This window comes from Dermacentor variabilis, chromosome 1 (assembly GCF_050947875.1).
Source record: "Dermacentor variabilis isolate Ectoservices chromosome 1, ASM5094787v1, whole genome shotgun sequence".
NCBI lineage: Eukaryota > Metazoa > Arthropoda > Arachnida > Ixodida > Ixodidae > Dermacentor > Dermacentor variabilis.
The window spans coordinates 192,396,083-192,413,387 of record NC_134568.1 but is presented as its reverse complement, the minus strand read 5'-3'; the positions used below and the strand labels follow the sequence as shown (position 1 = coordinate 192,413,387).

Here is a 17,305-nt window from a genome sequence, read left to right as displayed (position 1 = left end):
CGTATAGCTGTCTACTAATTTGCTATCGCAATCGATGCTTCACCTTTCGGGCGAACCTGCGGCGTTTTTTTTTCTCTCCAACTTCGTGGGTATTCTTACCTGGTCAGTTCATTCAGCTCCTCTTGAGTCACAGAATTTAGAAGATTTCAGCTTGTTGATTTTCTAAATATGAAATACTTTACTAGGTTGCTCAAGCGCCAATATTTTTTTCACGTAAATGACAAATTTTATGTAGTGCACCATTAATATTCTTGAATATATGTGGCACTAAACTCTCACCTGCGCTTTAAAACTGGCATAATGGTGCTTTGTTGTTTTAAACGCAATTTCAAAGGAACAAAGCAGCACGGTGATTATTTCTTGTGATAAATATTTAATAAGTGAAAGGATTGAAAAACGCTTTCATGTTCAATAAAGCAGTCTTTCGTTTAGCGAAATGAAAAAAAAATGCCTTAGGTATAAAACACTTTATTTTTAACTTCACCGCCTTAGTCCCAAGGCGTGCACGTTGTTATGGCATTATACCCGTGTTTGGATAGCAATGGCATGCCGAGAGAGATGTGACAACGGGCACATTCCAGAATATAAAACTCTTGTTTGTTGTATTGCGTCTGTACATCATACATCATTTGTGCAAAGCTTCTACACGCGATGCCGGCCTACAGGTGCCGGAAGAAGATGCAAACCCTCGAAATCAGGTGCTCGTACATCCGTTACACCGCATACTTCCCCAGTGGCTGACCATTTTAAGAATGCAAACATGCATACACATAGCAACGAGAACGAATGTGCCGCGATACGAAGACTCGCAAGTTGTATTTCTCAGACACACTTGGTAGCAAACAACGCATTCATTTCATGGTGCAGCTGTGGCAGTGATAAAGTTTCTTGGTGAGATGCATAATCCAGAGGCAAATGAGGTTCTCAGCTGCACACGCAGTGAACACGGGCAACGCACAAATGCCAGTTTGTGTCCTTTGACTAATACCAGAGTATAACACTACGCGTAACTACTCAAATAAAACCGCACTTCAGGCAGTATGTTTTGCATTGATCTTTTTCTCGAGAGAATCTACTCCCTTCATCGTACCAGCTCGCATCTTTATCAATACCGGCTTCAACGCTCGCGCCAGCGAATGAAAGCTTATCTTGAGGCCGCCCAAAGAAGAAATTTTGTGACTGAGAGAGTAAAGTTCAATGTTGACTGGAGAGGCACAACTTTCGCAGTTTGCAAACTTAAGGGAGTTGGGACGTGTGACTTGGTCTGGAGCTTAATGACCCGCTGTTCTGTGTTCACCTTATCAAGGGGCTTCATGCCATTTACATTTGTATCTTTGAGCACTCAGAAGTAACTTTTTCTGGTATGAGCTTTAGACGAAGGTTATGTAACGTTTCAACACGCGTTAAGTAATGGCACGCCGTTTAAGACGTCGTATGAACAGCACTCTCTACGACTCGCTCTCTTTCGCTCTAAGCAACGATAATCTGATGTAATGCTGCATGACAAAACTGTAGTGACTGTGCAACCTGTGCAAAACATCAACCGTGTTCGAGACAGCACTCACCCCGACAGATGGTCGTAGAAATAAGAAAAGGGAAGCACCGTACACCAGCATACATTCCTCTTTACACTGCACGATTTGTGCACAAACGCAAACAGTCGGAAGTGTGCAAATATCTGAAAGCTTCCTACGCAATGAAATACTGAGCGGAGAGGGGGGGGGGAGGTAAATGAAGTGACGGTTTCTATTTCTGTTGGGTTTGTAAGTCTGCTTTAAGCGTAAAAGAAGGCCGAATGCATGGTCAGTGAAGGCGTTTGTACCAAATTGTCCACTTGCGAAGTAATGTTTCATCAAACCTCGTTTTTTTTTTCAGATTGGGTTACCACTGTTACGAATCCCATAGTGACATCTAGCATTGGAATCGTTTCGCAATACTAATGCACATTGACGTTTCAAAATGTATTGCATCGACACCTCTATGCACTGAAGTTTGTACAAAGAAAGAAGCAGACTGCGTCCCTGCTAATGTTATGAGAAATTTTTGAAAAATTCATGAAATGTTGATCTGTGAACCTTGCATCGATGGTGCTTCAAGGAATATCCTAAATACAGCTGGTCCCTTGACCATAAGCTAACGAACCGACTAACTTTACATAAAATTTGAATGAGAGCCAACAGATCAATACGAGTTGTTCCTGCTTTTTCGAGCAGGAAGTCTCCATTAAACAGGAAAAAATCATCCCACTGAAAAGAAAAAAAAACGTTTTTACTACTGCATTTGACTGACTTATGCATGTATCTTTTCAACCTACTTATTGCGAACAGCAACTGCAAATATTTGTACACTTCCGTATCAGAGTAGCTGATTTCACTCAACAAATGTAATACAACATTCACAAAAAGTCACCGGACCAAACAATAACAACAAATAGCTTCGCGACAGGCACATAAATTGCACAAAATTCATTTTCTGGATTCCCAAGCACACGCAGGTTCAACCTGTAATATTTTGGGCTCGTGAGTGACCTTTACGATGCGGTCGCATTTCACGTAGCAGCAAACGCACCATTGATGTTTATCTACTAGTGCATTATTGTGACAAAGAATTGGCACCATATCAGGCAAGGCTCCTAGTCATTGCTTTTTCTTTTACACCATATATATAAAAAAAACTTTTACTACGTTCTCTGTAATGACGGCTTGTAAAACTAGAGGCTTTATGGATGTAGTGCATAAAGCTATTTGTATATGAATGCAAAAGAACTTGCACATTCAGTAGCCTGGGTGGATAAAGGAAACAGCGAATCGTGGTGCCTACTGCTAAGTGACAGTTACGACCTCAGTTGCAACAGGAATATGCAACCCAACGAAACAGCTGAGAACCTAGGGCACAGTTCACGAAGATAGCAGTTCGCGAGATCGATTGGTATTTAGCCGGCGCCCGTCACTCACAATAGGCAGCGAGCAATATGGCTCAGGAACCGGCCAGGACAGCTGCTTCGTACATTCGACAGCGAATATTTACGCACAGCGACGGGGTACATACATCAATCAACTGACCCACCATGCTATTCACGATATCACCACGTCTTTATTTCTTTCGTCGCACTAAATATCCTGGTCCGAGGCTAGATCACAAAGTGAGAGTGATGCCGTAGTGTGACACGTTTTAATTATTACCTTGTACTGGTCGAGTATGATCAGCTCACGTTGTGCTCTGGGTTCGTCTGTATATTGCTTTGTATAATGTAGTAGTATGCTTCGAAACACTACGCGTTTTTTTTGTTGTTGTTGCTATTTTAATAAAGATCGTCTAAAAAGTGCGCATCAGCGTTGCATGTACTGAAATATTTCGAGCACCTGTAATCAGTGGCTTGTGCTCTAGCTGTAACCACGTCTGTAACTGCTCTTAGCACTGTTACGCTTAAGCAAGTAAGTCGATTTTGAAGACATTTCAGGCAAAACATTCCTGAAATTGTAAAAAAAATTATAGATAGTCTTTTGTTCATTTAAAATACCTTACATTTAGGAACCCTGTATTTCTTCAAAATATTCCTACTTAAGTATTCGACAAAGGCATCACAGTCTTTCCGCATAATGGAGGCTAATGAAGTGCAAATACAACCGTAAGTTTTCAGCAGAAGTAATCTTAGTTTGCTTACTTCAAATCCCTAAATCGATAAGCCAGGCTGAAAAAAAAAAATGGTTCTGGTGATTGCTAACGCAGATGCCGAAACCAGCTATTTAAATTTGGTTATCAACGGCAGTGATACTTCGATTGCCTTAGGCTGTTCAGTATGACGTTCGTACGTGATATGTGTTCGTTAGACGCTCATTTGCTGCCGGAATGTCTACGCTCTGGTGTCCCTGAGCGTAAGCACCAGTAGCTACTTACATGACCCGTACAACCTGGCGCTCGCTAGCCATCAGTTAATCAGCGCAATCCTTCGAATGTATCAAATGTACCCACAAAGGCTTTTTTGTGTTACTCAGTTACATTTTGCAGAAAAGTGTCACACTAGTTCGGAAGGAATGAATGTTCTCAACGCCGTTTTGCGAGAAATGGCAGCCGCACAAATGAGCAACTTCGCTCTCTTCTCGTGGCACAGCGCACGCTGCAAATGAATACAAATAACATTATAGATGTTATGTGCATCACCATCATTACGCTTTGCGGATTACGCCATCTTTTGTCAAGTAAAAGAAAATTTCAAGGCCGCAGATTATTTCGTAATGGTGAAATGAGCCCGTGCACGCTGTTGGCCCGTTCATTGTCATTGTCTGCCTTCCTTCGCCCCACAATGTGGTCGTGTGAATCTGGGGCCGAATTCGCAAAGCTTTTCATTCGTAAGTGTTTTTTGCATTGGCTGACCGCCTTTGCTAACATCTTCAGCGTCAGTATTGGCTGAAATTATTTCTTAAGAACAATACTAGCGTAAACGTTTTGTGTGGGTGTGTGTGTGAATACGGGCCGTGAAACAAGAGTCGCAAATTATTTTCGGCCGTAAGAACTGTTTGCCACTGGCATACCGCCTTTGCTAATAGTAATAGCAAACAGCATAGACCCATAGTAAGTGAACGGAGTCTGCTCTGGCGAACACCTGCTGCACGCGAGCGGTTTTGTAAACCAGAACGGCAGTGAGTGTGGCCTAAAATCGGCAGGTAATGTCAACGCACAATTGTCACATTATCAGGTGCTACTGCGTTGCCACAAAGCCACGAAGTACGACGCTTGACGTGAGCTGCTACAGTTCTCCGTACCTCAATTTGGCGATTGATTTGTGTGCCCGAATTCACGCAGCTCTTCGTTCGTGAGAACCACTTCTTTTCCAACCAACTCCGTTAATGCTATATTCACTACCGCAATGCGCCAGCTCTTGCGCTAGCTAGCGTACAAACTGCATGGCGAATACGGGAACTTTTGGGCAGTTTTTTACAATAATTTGTTTTAGCAAAATTGTTGGTGCCGGAATAACTCTTGCATTACCATCGTTGGACCCGTGCTTCATTGCTAATATTGGACACCTCACAAAGGTCTTCTATCGTGAGCATGATAGTTGGGCTATATATGCCTTCATTCATTATGCTTGTGATCTAAAAAAATTAAAAAGCAGCACATAGTACGGCTTTTATGACAATGCTTTTGCCATGGAACGTGATGTAGCCGACTGTTTTCTCTTCAAGATACACAGCCAGTAAAAGAGCACTCAACTTCTCCGCTCGTTGCATGTTATCTCACCCCTGATTTGATATCTAACGATGGAAAACGTTAGTCTTAAAGACGACTCTATGAATGATGACTACCTCAAAATGCCACTGTGACGCTAGCTGAAAAGTTTCACTCCATGCCGTGCGCTAAACGAAACGTGTAAAAACAACACCATAGCGAATAAGTGGTTCAGCACACACTTCACTGCTGTTGGTTATCTTTAAAAACAATGATGTTTAACTTGTTTCGCTGCACCGATTGTACATATAAGCTACTATAATCAATATCACATGGCACTGGATTTTTTTCTTCACAGGAGATGCAGTACGCGTTTAGCTTTTCGTACTTGAAAGTCTCGCACCGAGTTTCATGGAATTTACACAGCGCATATTATGTAGGCAGGCGCAACCGCAAACGACAACGCAATACGTGTCAAGCCACAGACATTTAGAACAACCAACACGTCACCCACTTTTAGCGCGAAAAGTGTGTCACACGTCAGTACTTCGGGACTCAATGATTAGCGCTTGGCGCCATTTCAAACACGATCATCACCTTCCACGTCCGCTGCACCTAGTCAAACCACACAGAACAAATGTATGCTTTAAAATAAATTTCACCACAGTACACCATGCGTGTACTAAGTCCAGGACAGTGAGGCAATCACTCGCGCAACACGCACGCATTGTAGAGATTCACACACTCGACATCAGCAGTTCCTTCTAGCGCAGCAAAGTTCCTGGAACAGGAGAACTACTGCCACGATTAGCGCTGTCCAGCTCAGTGCGGGAACACTGGCAGCGCTGAAGTACGGGCAGTACGGGCACTGGTAGGAACCACACACTTCGCAGATGCTCAGCACGTAGAGGTCGTAGTTTTCCCATATTTTCTCTTTGTAGTTTTCTGCAAATTGCAATGAACAAGAATGAGCTAGTGCGGAACAGAAACACGGTCGAGAACAGTACGCAAAGAAACTCAACCGGTCGACTCTTGCCAAGTAGCTTAATGTTATTTGTCGAATTCACTGCGGAAGTAAACTGCACTCGAAGGTCAGTTTGCAGCGTTCACTATGGCTGGTATCGGGATGCGATGCAATGTGTAACCTGCGACTAAAATAAAGAAATGCAGCAAGATTGTTAGGAAAATTAAAACCCACATTATAATTGGTGTATGTCATTACAAGCGCACAATTCTCGCAAGCTAGTAGAGGACAGGCGGTCAAGAAAAAAGAACTTATATGATATGTGCAGTACAAACACAGTATTTTGTTGTGGGCTGTATGTGAACTAAACAACTTGTTCGATATAATTGAAAGGCGACCATCAACAGCCTCACGAAACTTAGTGTGCCATGCCGCGATGCCACGTTTGGATGCCTTCGGTAACATTTCACTCGTGTCCTACTGAATTTGGGCCAACTTTGACAACTTTGGAGTTATTTAACTTGTACTCCAGCGATATATATTGCCGGAACACAAGTGATATACAAGTTTGTATATTGTCTCTTACCAATGCATTGTATTTAAAGAATAATAAACTGAAACTGCAAAACTGATATGATTCTATACTTCTTACAAACTTCAGACTAGGCTGCGCGCCGTATCAGGTCGATTCGCTCCGCTTCTGTCGGTGCGCATTATTTTTAACACCATCTTAGTGGATGGTATCATCACAGTCAGCGTTCAGCGCGCTTCAGGCTGATCGCCGACTACGATCTTTTTCAGCTGTAAGCCACGGATGCAGCGCGCAAACTGAAAACAGCGCCGTGTGGCACTAGATAATTTTAGTGGATGCGGGCACCCAATACCTTCTTGATGCAATTATTTGCGATCGCCTTAAATTTGAGAGGGTCCAAGTTGAATCTTAAACTGTGTACCTTCACTTATTATTCATATAATTTTAACACTGATTGCAGTTACATGACGAGATTTTGAGTCACATGCACTGATGAATGACTCCACTCTACACTGGTATCGCCTCTAAAACGAGAAGCAACCTTCCCCTCAAACAATCTAACATTGCGGAGATGGCAGCTTTGCAGGCTTCTGCTACCAGCGAGCAAATATGTTTATACGAAAACGCGTCGACGGTGACATGCACTCGTTGTCGCTCATAAAGACATGACACAGAACAACTTGGAATGACCGAATGGTTGATAGCACAGAGCACGACGTCATAGCACGGCTACCTCAGACACAAAAGAAGGGCGGTACTGTCGTTCGCCGCTGAGAAATAGGCATAACGTAAAGGAACCGCAAGCCATTTTGCGTCTTGCGGTTGTTGAAGACGTATCAAACATGGCCACTTTTTAATGTAAGTGAAACAGTTCAATGCAACGGGAAGGGGAGGAGTGTAAAAACTGCGTCAGCGAGTGGTGCTACAGAGATACTATAAGTTTATGCTTCTTGCAGCTCAAACACCTAACACATCGACAGAAGCGTTTATTCGAAAAAAGCGAAACAAAACACCTCGCAGTGCCTTGGTGTCACAACAATCGGCATGTTACTCCACAGTCTTCTCACTCACCTGGAGAATTGTATTCATACACCTTGGCTTTCAGGTACCGCGTTGAGTTAGCAACCGGATACCACCGCTGGATGAGGAAGTTGACGCAAGTCCATTCGCGTGTAAGCTGCAATCGTTCAAGCCATAAGTGTTAGAAGTACCACATTTCCTATTGTTTTTAAATAGGCACACTATGTAACATTATCAGAAGGATGTAGTCGTAATGTGTTTGAAGACGCTCATGCATACTGACGCTTTTCGGCGAACACACTGGGTAGCATTGGGTGCACGTTGAAGATCTTCAGGCGATAAAAATTAATCCGGAGCCCTCCACTACAGTATATATCTATAGTATATTTCCACAGTAAACTCCATCGATCAATTATTCAAGCATTCAAGCAGCCAACACGTTGCAATCAAGTGAAACGACTTACATGTTCAAACATGAACACCGCTGTTCTGGGAAGCACTTTGGCCATGCTTAGTCGAGGAACTTCGCCTGACTTCACGTAGTTATCGAGATCCGGCCTGTAGTTGGCATAACCCGTAGGGATGACCAGCTCCAGTACAGCTGCTCCACTCTCTGCACTCATATTGGTCATTGTCCACCTAGGGAAGTGAAAAAAAAAATTGTGCTGCTGATTTGCCTGAGAACGCAGCACACATAGTTCAAAGAGGAATGTACTGAAGTCACGGAAATAGAAGCGCAAGAGCATCTTCGAGATGATGCATCGCGCATGTGATTTCCGGGGCTCCAACATGATACCAGATGCTGGCTTCGCTCTCTCTCTCTCTCTCTCCAGGACATTGGCCTCTACAATTAGGGCGTAACAGTTAGCTTCGAGCGTGTATGTGATTTGGGCGCGTAGATTTTGTGTGTGCATTTCATGTGTCCCTAAGCATTTGAGGCGTTATGCTAGGCGTATGGCGAGACAAACGACCCCAAAATTTACTATAGAAACACCCTTTTCCTTGACGCAGTTAGTTGGAAGCAGTAGTCATGTTTAACCTGGCAGGTGGACTGACTTTCAACTCTTGGTCGCTTGAGAACAAAATTATTTGCAGGAAGGCGGCTCTAGAGGGGAGAGGGGGGGGAGAGAGTCGCGCAACGACTTCGTTGTAAGCAACTCAAAGTATTTGTTTCGTAACGATTTGGATCTAGCCATTTAGTTACGATATTACGCGTTTTATTTATTTTTTTTAGCCATCTCTTTGACTGAAGTCCAATGTGCTTGTTACAACTTCGCTACTTACATATGTCTACCGATAAACCAGTTTACATAGCACACGCCAGTCAAACAAAAGTGGTAAAACAAAGAAGGTAGCACGTAAAAGCTGCGAAATGCAAAAACGCCCGTGTCCTCTGCATTGGGGGCATGTTAAAGATCCTTTGGTGGTCAAACTTAATCCGGAGTACCCCACTACGCACTGGCACGTAAATCCCCAGAATTGACTCACCTTACACAACTGCGGATGTTGATGTGTGACCTATTCCTCCCAGAGAACCTCGGCTCCAATGTCAGATCAAAAGCCTCGTAGGCAGGAGGCACTAGCAAGAAGTCACGATCGACGTTGTAACTCACGTCGAGCTGTATCAGGGACAAGCCTGATCCCTGAGCCAGCACATCACAGTGACCCCAAACGTTCGGTTGGACCTGCACAGAGGTAAGGCATGCGGAAAAACTGCTTGATTTTCGTTCGGAAGATAGAGTAGTCCTATACTATCTCTCACATGTCGTTGGATAAGACAACGATGGCTAAGACAACGGCGCGCTGGACTGCGCGTTAAAAAGTAGTTCTAATTATAAGCTGTCTTGTACTGCTGGCTTGTCGTAGTACGACCATTTATGCACGTGATGTACTCTTATGAACTCATCGCAATCAAGCTCGTTAATTGTTGTAGCTTTTTTGTTCTATATCTTCAGTACGTATCTGTACTACATGCTACGCCCATGAAAGACGCAAATGTTTTAACCTCACCGTCGGTCGAGCATAAGCGAATTGTGTGGGGATTTTATTCTGGTCAGCACATTCCGACGACGCGAAGAAAGGGCTCAAAGTTCGATTCAACGAAAACGATGACCTGCCCAAGCGTCTCGAAAAAAACGTTGAACTACAGGTTCAAAAAGCTCGGCTTCATATTAAAGAAAAAGGCCAGAGCAACAAGTGCTTGAGTGACGCGCTCGGCATTGTTCAGCGGCGCCGTTACTTTCGATAATAATGTGAGTTCAGGCGGCATCGACGCTCCATATTTTACACGGATGAAATATTGATGAAAGCAGGTCTCACCATATCAACAAGGCTGACAAATCTGTCATAAGTTCGCGCAAGGCGAAGGCGAAGAGTTCCAGCCTGTCGACTGGATTTCGAACACAAGCAGCAGAGGGCCGCCGAGATAAGCGTCCCTTACGCGCCGTGAGATACGCTAGACAATCCAAGTGTTCGCTGCCTTTTATTGAAGGTTGAACAGTGCTGAGATAAGCGCGTCGTACATTCTTCAAATAGAGTGGTGTTACACATGGGGTCTTTCGCGGCGGGACACAGCGCATTCACATTACTGCGCTCATGGTTGACGGATGCCAGCTGTAGCTTCCACATCGCTGCATACAAATTGTGCGACAGGGTGTATGTGTGATCTTCACATGCTCGAAAGTTACACTAGCAACAGGTACTCGGGTCAGAAGCCAGACAGAATACTGAATGTGCAATGTACTCTTTTTGCAAGTATACACGTTGAAGTGCGCTTTGTTTGAAATTAAATGAATGCGCCAACAATTTGTAGGGTCAGGGAAGATCCCTATACTCACATCGAAGACTTTTCTGCGTGCCAAGTCGTCTTTGGATATGCGTAACGTGCTGGGATATCCTGGGTTAGATGAAGATTCCACAGTTACTTTCATCTCTGTAATGCCTCTGACATGCGTTCGGAACGAATACTGCGTCAGGGCCTCCAGCGCTGCGAGTGTGTCCTGAAATATACGAGAGAGAAAAGCGAAGTCAAACGCATGATTTGTGTTGAAAGGGAAGATTGGTGTACAAGGGGAAATGGAGAAATGTTCCTTTCAGGAGCAGCATCATGTTAATCAGGCTAAAGGCACATTTGCGTAGTTCATGCCGCTCTCATAGCCGCAACCAAAGGAAGTTCCGTAGTGCGATGACGTGCTCCCGTCGAAAGTGCTTCCGTAGTAGTGTAATTTGCTGGGCCATATAGAGGCTTCCATTAAGTACAGACGCGAGCACAAGTAAACGGAACGAACAGGACAACGCTGGACATAGTTGTAAGTCCAGTTGTAAGTCCAAACAAACAGTTGTAAGCCCAGTGTGGTGTGCGTGGTGTACGCTGGACTTAGTTGTAAGTCCAGTTGTAAGCCCAAACAAACAGTTGTAAGATCGGCGTTGTCCTGTCCATTCCTTTTACTTGTGCTCGCGTCTGTACTTGCTGGAACCCCCCGTAGGTTAACGTGCTTCCATTGCAAACAAACTATTTTGTTTTAAACTGCAGTATTTGGGTCCAAAGCTGTGCCTACACTATCAGAAATGCCTAAATGGAAGGTTCCAGAGTAATTTTGACCAACTGGGCTTCTTTAACAGCACTAATATCAGGAACGTTTTCAAAATATGCTCCCATAGGAATGATGGCGCCAATCCTGCGACTCTGCTTCACAGCAGAACTTCATAACCGCTGAGTCCCTGCGGCCGGTGTAAACGAATGAAGCCGAACGCCGGATATTTACGGTTTAGCAAGACAGGGGTTGAAATATTCATAATGGTGAAAGCCAACGCCTGACCTGTGTGCCGATGAAGCCGTAATCGGTGGAACGCATCCGGTTTAGCCAGCGGACAATCTGATCCTGGTAGACGCCACCCTGCTTAAGGTAGGCCTGCAAGGCGTACGCCGTGGCCTCTACGGCAGACGAGTCTTCCGGGTGCGGCAGCCGGGGCATCAGGTAAGGCCGCTGGCTTTGGATCACGATCACGGGTGGGGGAATGGCGACGCTGCTCCAGTATATGGCTCCCTCTGCAACCGAACGACAGATCAAGTGACTTGCCGAAAACTACGCGCAAAGTGCCACTGTAGCACTGTTTTTGTGGATGAACATCCGCAACTTCTGAACAGCAACCCTTAAGCTGCTGGACGCCTGGGCAACAGGAATCACGTAATCTCAGGCGAAAAACTAGCGAGTGAGTCTTCCATGCAGCGAACAGTTACATCGACTTGCCTGGGCGAGGCACAAGCAATAAATGACTTGTTTCTGAATGCAAATTTCGAGGCATACGGGTTTCAATTGTGGAGAGACTGTAGGCCAAAACGACCCATTCGTATCAGATAATATACGCTAAATTAACAACCGCCAATTGACATTTTCGTCCTTCAGTGCGTTTTCAAGGAATGAGCGGAGGGAAATCTTACCGGCGTCTCTCTTCAAGGAATGGAGCAGATTGTAGCCGTACTGCGCTTCGCTGGAGCCCGCCTCGAAGAGTGCATACGTTGTCAGGGCTACAGTGTACGGGTCCTTCACTTGAGCGAGTTGTGTCTCCAGGTAGCGCACCGCGTCCCGCTTGGCTGTGTTAGCGCGCTCACGAGTGCCCTGTAGATGTCGAGACATGTGGCTGTTATTGAACATCACCGTCTGCAGAGCGTAATCGCTTGCCCAACTGATGAGCTACATGAGGCAGGTAATCTCCTACAATTTTAGTAATGCTTACTGCATCCTTTTTCACATGTCGGCGCGCATTTTCTGCAAACAGTTGTACTTCAACTAGCATATTACCATATCTGCCAGGATTATGTCGCGCGATAGCAACGCAGATGTTGGAAAACAAGCGGAGTTGGTATATGCCGGAGAAGCTTAAGTGGTAAAACGATGCATTATGTCTAGTTAGAAGCGCTTCAGGTACTTTTTATCGCGCCTAGCGTACAGAACCCAAACCAGTGAAACATGAATGGCTCTGGAAATACGATTAGCAGCTGGAACGGTTCAACGCTGCAGAAAAACTCAAACAGTCACGAACCGCTTCGAAAACAGCATACACGAGGGTGTGATTTCGTTCAGAGCGGGAGCGCATGCGTCACTTGAGAGCTCCACATGGCGCAATCTTGTGCGAAGACATTGTAACATGCGCTAATCACAGCAAAAAAGCAAGCATTAATGCAATTTTGCTGTACTGTCACTCAATATGAAAAGAATCAGAAGACCGGCATACATATGTTATGTTCAAGTTATGTCCTACGACAAGAAATACAAAATTTAAATAGTAAATTCATTAACTCGAAATTTGTTGTACTACTCTTGGACCGGGCCCTAAGCCACAGCATGTACGAAGTGCCTACAACTTTATTACCTTATTAATGCCTGCTAATCGCAACCGCACCATTTATCTCTAGGTATAGCGCTTAAATGGAATAAGATAACAATGCTTTGCTTTTAAATATCATAATCTAAATATTTCAGTTCGTTTACTTACTCCAGTTAGATCAGAGATCTTTGACAGAGTGAGAACAACTTGCGCGGTCAACGTGATGTTCTTGTCCTTGTTGTGCGCCTGCAAGAAAAAAAAAAAGAAGAAAAAGGAACCCTACACAGTGTACTTTTTCTCTCGAGCTAGGCCATTTAAGTAAACAGGAGAATCGCCATGAAACTCTGAGCAATTGTTGCTCACTGTTCGCGCTAACAAAACAGAAGACTTAAGTTACTCAGACAGAAATTAAAACTTTTATGTATGTGGAAGCAGTGGTGCCCAGTAAGCGCTACGACACCATCCAGGAAGGACTGCATGAAACTCGCACACCTTTAACGACGACATTGCTTTAGTTCGATTTATCCAGCCAGGTCCCGTCCATGGCCACGCGCTTCTACATTCTACAACGCAGATGCCCAGTCGGGACAAAAGCTGGACACCTGTCCATCAACATGCCATGGGCGCTAAATTTGCCACCGCGAAGCCGCAGCACATGCTACTAAAGATAGCTTCCTCCGCTCACTACGCTTAGCGTTACGGCGCTACTGCTATAGCATGCTATATAAGTTTCAGCTCTAGTTGCCCATATAGACCAGAATCTCTTACTCCCACAACCTGCGTTTAGAATAGGCGCTCTTAATGGCGACCCCGTTGCTGTCTGTCAGTACGGCCTGCGCAGAGACTGCTGGTTTGATGACAGGGCACCCGACGACGCCATGACGAGTGAACTCAGGCGACAAGCATGAGAGAGGAACAGACTGAGCATTATCTCGGCCATTCGTTCAGCCATTTCCTGCAGTCCCAGGCAAACTAAGGTTGTCGCCTAGTTTGTCTAGTAGCCCTGCAAGTCTTGATCTGTACTACTGATCTGTAATTACTGTTCACCGCAATAAACCTCGTGCCTCAACAGAAAATATACAAAGGGAAAATGTACATAAATACGAAGTAAGAGGCGCTCAGCGATACAATTTGGCACCCTGTTCAATGTCAAACCGTTCATTCGGCGTTTCCTTTATGGCCAACGCTCGAACCGCACGCCGCATCACCCGCCTGCCGCACGCGTGCGGTCGAGCTAGAAACTGCACATGTCACACACTGGTGCACAAATTATGGTTCACACTGGGTTCGTGCAACCATTGCAAATCGAAATTTGTGCACCCGTGCGCGACATGTGCAGTTTTTCGCACAACCACGCGTGTGCGGCAAGCGTGCGGTTCGAGCATTAGCCGACTTTTGCTCAACTACAACTGCAAGTCCCGGAGGCATGGCGCAGCAAGATTCAGCGGTGAACGTTTCATTTGATAAGGTTTTTTGCTACGAGACTGAAGTATCAATTATCCGCACCTAGAAGGATTCGGCCACCGTGTGTCCTCCAGCACAGATGGCTATCATGCGCTTATGTTTAGGAGCAATGTGGCGCATTTGCGCCTCTAGCTCACGTCAAGAAAGCGGGCTTGACGTCATAGGTGGCAGTGCCTGATCGAAATTCCTGCATGCATGCCTTCTCGCGTGAAACTCGGTTTGAATTTCTGCACTTCACGGTTAACCCAGAGTATTAATGTCCGTGACTGCGTGCACTACATGTCACGGTCGACTTTAAATATTTGTTGAACTTTACAAAAGCCCCCAAAGCGAACTTTTCCTTGTGCTCTACTCTTCTTATTACTTGTGCTCGGGTGCAAACGTAGAGTGCTTATCAAGTTCGTATGCGTTCCAATCGGATCATTGTACCCACCTACTGGACGCAAACAAAAGTATTTAAAGAAACGTTATTTGGTGCTCTTAATCAATTACTGCGAACAGAATTGGCACTTTAATATAGTTCGATGTTTTTTGACCGTAACTGTGGCCGACTGCTGTAGATATATATATATATATATATATATATATATATATATATATATATATATATATATATATATATATATACTCAGTATTGAATGAAACAAGTTTTAATCTTTAGAAACAAACATACTGTGGTGTACGGCTGCTGGTGCGTTGTTTTAGATCATTTTTCTTGATATTTTAGTGTTTTTTATTTGCAGCCCGTCGCCGGGAGCCTCACGTGCATGCTCGCGCGAGCGAACGCTGTTGGCGCGCAGCGAAGCATGAACGAAGCATAGATGGAACGCGCGGAGTGATAACTTTTCTTGACCGAACTTCTTGCGTAGCTTCCACAGCGTTGACTGCTATGTATGGAACGGAGTATAGACAAATGGGACACCGGCTGGCCACGTACGCGCTTCACTACGTCATCGGACCTCCGTGTGTTGCAGTGGAGCACGCTTTTTTTTCCTTAGTAGACGCTGGTCGGTTTGTTTTGCAAGCCCATCGGCGCTGCATCTCGATATGAAATAACTGTTTCCGTGGGTTGTACCCCTTGGGTTTTCAGTTGGGTGTTTCAGGAAGCACTAATATGAGAATTCTCCATGTAGTTAGTTGTGCAAGGCGCGTTGTTTTGGCTGCGATGTATACATAGGCACATATTACGGCCGCTCGATCACCGAAGTTGCGTCGTTTTAGAACTGGGCGCAGAATAGGTCGTGGTACAACTGTCGGCAGTAAATCGCCGTCGAAAGGGCGAGCCAGCCGTTAATTACCAGCACCGTTTGCCAACCGAAGCAGAGGAACAAGCCTATCGCGCTGCCTCTTCGTCGCCTGCAGTCACCGCTCGTACGGGGTTTCACCGGTAAGCGACAGACCTGAGCTACAAGGGATTTATACTTAATGTCACGAGCACTGGCACGGCGGTACAGGCGATGATAGAGGCGAACGGGCGAATGGGCGGGTACGTCCAACCCATTACCTATATACCGTATATACTATAGCTTAGAAAAGAAAAAAAGAAGAGAGCGAGCAGTACCACCGCTGAGGGGCGAATGTAAGCTACCTCTGATCTCATCCTGCGGTTCCATGGGCGTCGGGTGGTCTCGTAGAAAGCTCCGTTGGTATCCTGGTACTTCAGCAGAAAGTGGACTCCTTCCGTGATAATCCGCGGGTCGATGTAGATGTCGTGCTCCCAGTCCGGGAACACCGCCAGCATGTACATTCGCAAGCTGAACGCTGTCAGCCTGTGTGCGCGCGGCCAAGAGCCGAAATCCTGTTAGTGGCTCGCCCAAGAACTGCGCCGAGGTAAATGTACAATAGGTAACGAAAGGCTGTAGGTGTCGCGAAAAAGACTAAATAGCCTTGCTGCTTCGTACGCATATACAGCCTGTAAAATAACTGGTCTTCGTCGCAACACGTACACAATCAACCTTTCAACGGGGTGAGTAAATATTTGTTCCGCCTTAATGGTATCGCCAGCAAAGACGCTCAAAAATATTCTTCTCGCATCCTGAGCTTTTAGTATACGCGGGTTCATCCTGCAGCTGCGTCTGTTACCACGGAGTTAAAAATCCAAGGCGCCGAATAAAGTTAGTTTTTTTTTCTCTACCAAAATCACAAACATTTCAGGGCGGTTGAACTACTGATGCTCATGAATAAAAACACAACGGTTTGTGTTGAATTTACAGACGCGCGATGGGGGCACGAATAATACGAATAATTCGGCGCCATGTAGATTACTTTCTCACATCTCTTTTGTGGTAACGGCCACAAAGTTTCAGCGCCAGAAAAAAAGATTATATTCACAAGGAAGTCAACAAGCAATGATACCAAGGAAAACATAGGGGAATTACTTGCAGTTACTAACTGAATTAAAGAACTGATAAGTTAATGGAAATGAAAGTGGACGAAAAAAAACTTGCCGCAGATGGGGAACGATCCCACGTCTTCGCAATACGCGTGCGATGCTCTACCAATTGAGCTGCCGCGGTGCCGTTTTCCCATCCACTTTCTTGGGTATCTAGGTTTACTACTAGATCTAACCCTCGGAGTATTAGCCAGCGCCACCACTCACAAACCTTGGCGGCGGATGTGGAAGATCCTTTCTGCCGCAGGCGTCACGAGTGCGTGATCTATTTGGGTGACGGCAACAGGTCAATAAACTCACACGTGCTACCTGAAGGCATCAATGTTACCGGATTCGAGGCCCTCGTAATGTAATGAACGAGAAGCAAGGGATCGAACCGAGGGGCCCGATTTTTATTGATGATATCATAAGAAGCCAACAAACAAAGACACCAAGG

At 45.1% G+C, this 17,305-nt stretch overlaps 1 protein-coding gene across 1 annotated transcript in view; it reads right to left on the bottom strand.

The window, feature by feature from the left end:
* Window positions 1-575: 575 nt before the first annotated feature.
* LOC142590338 (CD109 antigen-like) overlaps window positions 576-17,305 on the bottom strand; it is a 105,963-nt gene continuing 89,233 nt past the window's right edge. Inside the window, exons 24-32 of the mRNA XM_075702392.1 lie at window positions 16,066-16,246; window positions 13,182-13,259; window positions 12,127-12,304; window positions 11,504-11,733; window positions 10,523-10,684; window positions 9,174-9,370; window positions 8,150-8,324; window positions 7,737-7,842; window positions 576-6,114 (exon numbers count right to left, since the gene is read on the bottom strand). Of these exons, the coding sequence (XP_075558507.1) occupies window positions 5,921-6,114; window positions 7,737-7,842; window positions 8,150-8,324; window positions 9,174-9,370; window positions 10,523-10,684; window positions 11,504-11,733; window positions 12,127-12,304; window positions 13,182-13,259; window positions 16,066-16,246 (1,501 nt within the window). The 3' untranslated portion in view covers window positions 576-5,920. The remainder of the gene's footprint in view (window positions 6,115-7,736; window positions 7,843-8,149; window positions 8,325-9,173; window positions 9,371-10,522; window positions 10,685-11,503; window positions 11,734-12,126; window positions 12,305-13,181; window positions 13,260-16,065; window positions 16,247-17,305) is intronic.